General features: G+C 43.6%; 1 protein-coding gene across 3 annotated transcripts in view; it reads left to right on the plus strand.

The window, feature by feature from the left end:
• Positions 1 to 4,151, plus strand: part of Kiaa0586 (KIAA0586 ortholog) — a 104,874-nt gene that overhangs the window by 11,940 nt on the left and 88,783 nt on the right. For all 3 annotated transcript variants that reach the window (XM_021201596.1, XM_021201597.1, XM_029541001.1), the window contains exon 6: positions 1,845 to 2,066. In XM_021201596.1, the coding sequence (XP_021057255.1) occupies positions 1,845 to 2,066 (222 nt within the window). The remainder of the gene's footprint in view (positions 1 to 1,844; positions 2,067 to 4,151) is intronic.

The following is a 4,151-nucleotide window of genomic DNA, read 5'->3' on the forward strand; positions in this document are numbered from 1 at the left end:
TGGCTGATGATGGGATGGATTCCCGGATGGGGTAGTCTCTGGATAGTCCATCCTTTCATCTTAGCTCTAAATTTTGTCTCTGTACTTATATCGGAAAGGCTCTTCTTATTTGTGGTTTGTGGGTTGTTTCTCAGAAGCTGTGAAAATTGCCCCTTGTGAATGTGCTGGTTTAGAGATGCCAGGACATCATCACTGTAGTGCTGGCAGTCCTTGTTCTGGGTGATCAGTCTCTAAGAATCAAAGCCAGGGCCCGTGTGTGGTGATAGGTAAGTGTTGTCACGCTGCATTGTATTGCTGGACTTGCATTCCTGGACGACCAGAGGATTTTACATGATCTTTTATATCATAACACTAGCCTGCCAGTTTGTAATGGGGAAGCAGAAATATGTCAGGACAGGCACAAGGTTTTAGAGCTAGCGGGAAGCATAGTCAAGACTCGGATTCAGGGTTGTTGACCTGCCCTAGCCTTATGCTGGAGAAGTACCCAATGCTGTGTTTTTTGTTTTTGTTTTTTGAGACAGTTTCATGTATCCCAGGCTGATCTTGACTTTGCTATGTAGCCAAGGATGAGCTTTAGCTTCTGATCCTTTTCTTCTGACCCCAAGTTCTGGCCTTACAGATAAACACCTGCTTATGTAGTGCTAGGGTTCAAAGCCACGGCGTCAGGCATGTTGGTCGAGCACACTACTGAGCTCCATCCCTACCTTGTTCTCTTTCCAGACAGGATCTTTCTGTCTGGACTTGAGTTCCTTCTGTGATTATAGGAATGTGCCACTGCACAGTTGAGTCTGAAACCCTGAGGAGGGATGGTGAAAGAGTGGAGAAAGGACAGGTATATACACACACACACACACACACACACACACACACACAGAAGCTGAAGGTCAGGTGGGCTGTATGCACTCTCGTGGAGCCTCGGCGCCTACCACCATAACCTGGAACCTCAGCTAATTGTACACAGCATGGGAGGAGGGGTTAGCTCCTCTCAGTGTGAAGTCTCTGTAAGGCAGCAGTTTCAGACTGAACAGCCAAGAAGAAGCCGCCACAGGTGGCAGTCTTCTGTGTTTTTGTTTTTCATGACAGGGCTTCTCTCCACAGCCTTGGCTCTCTTGGAGCTTGCTCTGTAGAGACCAGCTTGTCTAGGCTTAAAGGCGTGTGCCACCATGACTGCTTTTTCTTCTAGCACACTGACTAATCGTCTGTAAACACATCTGGGACAGAGGAAGAAGGCTTGGCCAGTTCTGAGTCTGATCCCTACGAGTCCAAGGCCTTGGTTCCTGTCCAGGCGAGCTTGGTTCTGTGTTCATGGCAGCAATACACATTTACTCTCAGCTTTGTCCCCTCCACACATGCCATCAAGGGTGGCATCAAAAGCTACTGGGTTTTGCTGTTTCCTTCTCTTTAGTGTTAAGAATCTTTTTTTCCCTGGCATTATAAAATCTTTTGTGTCAGATTTGGTGTATATAAATCATGATTGGCTTGCTTATCATTCCTTATGCTGTGTAGATACTTGATGTGTTGTAGGTCATAGTGTTGTTGGTGCTGTGAGACCTCTCCTTATAGTTGGCTTTTCTTCCTTTTGCAGTATTGTATGTACGTTCATGTGGAAGCCAGAATATGTATGTATAGTTCATGAAACAAAACATACCTAAGGATTACTCGATTTTGCCTCTTAATTTTGTGACTCTAAAATCAAAGGCATGAAATCATGAGAAGTTTCGTGAGCAGAGGCTCAAGTTTAATACCTTCTCAGTACCAGTTGCTGTAAATAACCTCTCTAGGACCTGAGCACACCTTTGATGTCTTTCTACAATGTGAAATTCTATTTTGATGTTTTGTTTTAGGTACAGAGTGATTTGGAGGCAAAGGTTAATTGTGTTGGAGAGTTACTTACTAAGTTACAGGAGACTGATAAACAGTTACAGCGCGTGACAGAGCACCAAGCCAGCGTTCAGAGTAAGCAAGAGAAAGTGCACTGTCATGACCACGAGAAACAGATGAATGTGTTCATAGAGCAGCATATCAGGCACCTTGAAAAACTACAGCAACAGCAGATAGACATTCAGGTATGTGATAAAGCCAGTGCGCGTGCGCGTTCCCAGCTCCTTCTGTACGCACATCTCTAAATTATTGTTAACTAGTATGTCATAGCACTCGGTTGTGACAGTTTGATTTCCTAAACCATGACTGGCTTGCTCATCATTTTTTATGCTGTGTAGATACTTGGTGTGTTCTAGGTTATAGTGTTGGTGCTGTGAGACCTCTCCTTATAGTTGGCTTTCTTCCTTTTGCAGTATTGTATGTGTGTTCATGTGGAAGCCAGAAGTTAATTTCAGTATCTTCCTCAGTCACCCTCTGCCTTATTAGAAAGTCTCACTGAATCCTGAGCTCACCAATTTGGCTAGATTGGTTGATCAGCAAGTTCCAGGGGTGTGCCTGTCTGCTCCCTTTCCTCCCAGTAACGAGACTGCAGACTTGACCGCTGTGCCCAGCTAGGGACCTAAGCTCGGGCCTTCACGCTCGCTCGCAAGGCAAACACTGCTTGCTGAGCTATCTCCCCAGCCCAGTCACATTATTTTTAAAGCAATGATTTGTTTACATCAGCAGTTCCAAGTCTGTTTATATGAATTGGAATCACTGGGAAAGCTTTATAAAAATGTATATACTTTGATGTCTTGGAGATTCTGAGGGAGCAGATCTATGGAGGTGCTTGGGTATCACTGAACGCTTCCTCAAGATTCAGATGCTCCCATGGTCAGAACTCCCTATGTGTAGTCGGTACACATTACCTACAAATGCTCCTGCATTTAGTTTATTCAAAGAATCAGTACCTTAATGCCTTTTGAGTATGATATATTGAGATATTATAAGAAGAATTAGCTTTACAAATAGCTAAGTTTTTATTTTGGAAATTCCAAGTTCTGGAACACTACCCAACTCCAAAACATTTTAGAAATAGGGATATATAACCATTTACATTTTTTTCTTTTTGTCTTTTGAGACAGAGTTTCTCTGTATCTCCCTGGCTGTCTTGGAACTAGCTCTTTAAACCAGGGTGGTTTTGAACCCAGAGATTTGACCGCCTCTGCTGCCTCCTAGCTTGCACCACCACCACTGCCTGGTTACATTTACTTTTCTATGTTTTTGTGTGTGTGTGTGTGTGGGGGGGTGTTCTGCATGCGTAGGTGTGCATGTGCTGAGGTTGATATAAGGAATCGTCCTCAGTCAGTCTTCCATGTCACCTTAAAGGTCACCATGTCTCAATCAAGCTCAATTGATATGATTGGGCTTTTTAGTCGGCTTACTCTGGGGGATTTCTTATTTCCACCTTTCTAGGCTTGAATTCAGCATTTGCTTGTGCTCTGGGAATCTGAACTTTTGTCCTCATACTTGTGGGGAAAGTCCCCTCAGCTCCTACATTGCTTTTGAGTTATCATACTATTTTGAAGTTTTAATAGTTACATTAAAATGTAACACTCGGAAGAATGTATAAAAATTAAATGCTTATTAAGTGCTTTCATTTGCAAGATTAAATTTTTTTCTATGTTCACATTTTTCTTTTTTTTTTGTTTTTTGTTTTTTGTTTATTTTTCGAGGCAGGGTTTCTCTGTACAGCCCTGGCTGCCCTGGAACTCACTCTGTAGACCAGGCTGGCCTCCTGCCTCTGCCTCCCAAGTGCTGGGATTAAAGGCGTGCGCCACCACGCCCGGCTATGTTCACATTTTTCAAGACTTCTTTTTTTTTTTTTTTGACAGGGTTTCTCTGTGTATCCCTGGCTGTCCTGGAACTCACTCTATAGACCAGGGTAGCTTTGAACTCAGAAATCCGCCTGCTGGGATTAAAGGCGTGTGCCACCGCATCCAGCTTTTCAAGACTTCTTAACAGGGCTTGTCTTGATGTTTTCATGAGGTTAGAAGTATTTACTGGCATGATTATCGGCATGTAATAAGGCTTTAGAAAGTCTTCCGTGTGGGACTTGAGTGTATAGTACACTATCCAGTGAGAAGCCAAAAGACTAGGTCGGACTGCTTGTCCCTCTTCTGTAAACAGCTTTACTTCTCTGGGCCTTGATCTCCTCTTAAAAGCCATTTCTCTCTCTCTCTCTCTCTCTCTCTCTCTCTCTCTCTCTCTCTCTCTCTCTCTCTCTCTCT

Source organism: Mus pahari, chromosome 7 (genome assembly GCF_900095145.1).
Source record: "Mus pahari chromosome 7, PAHARI_EIJ_v1.1, whole genome shotgun sequence".
In the NCBI taxonomy this organism is placed as follows: Eukaryota; Metazoa; Chordata; class Mammalia; order Rodentia; family Muridae; genus Mus; species Mus pahari.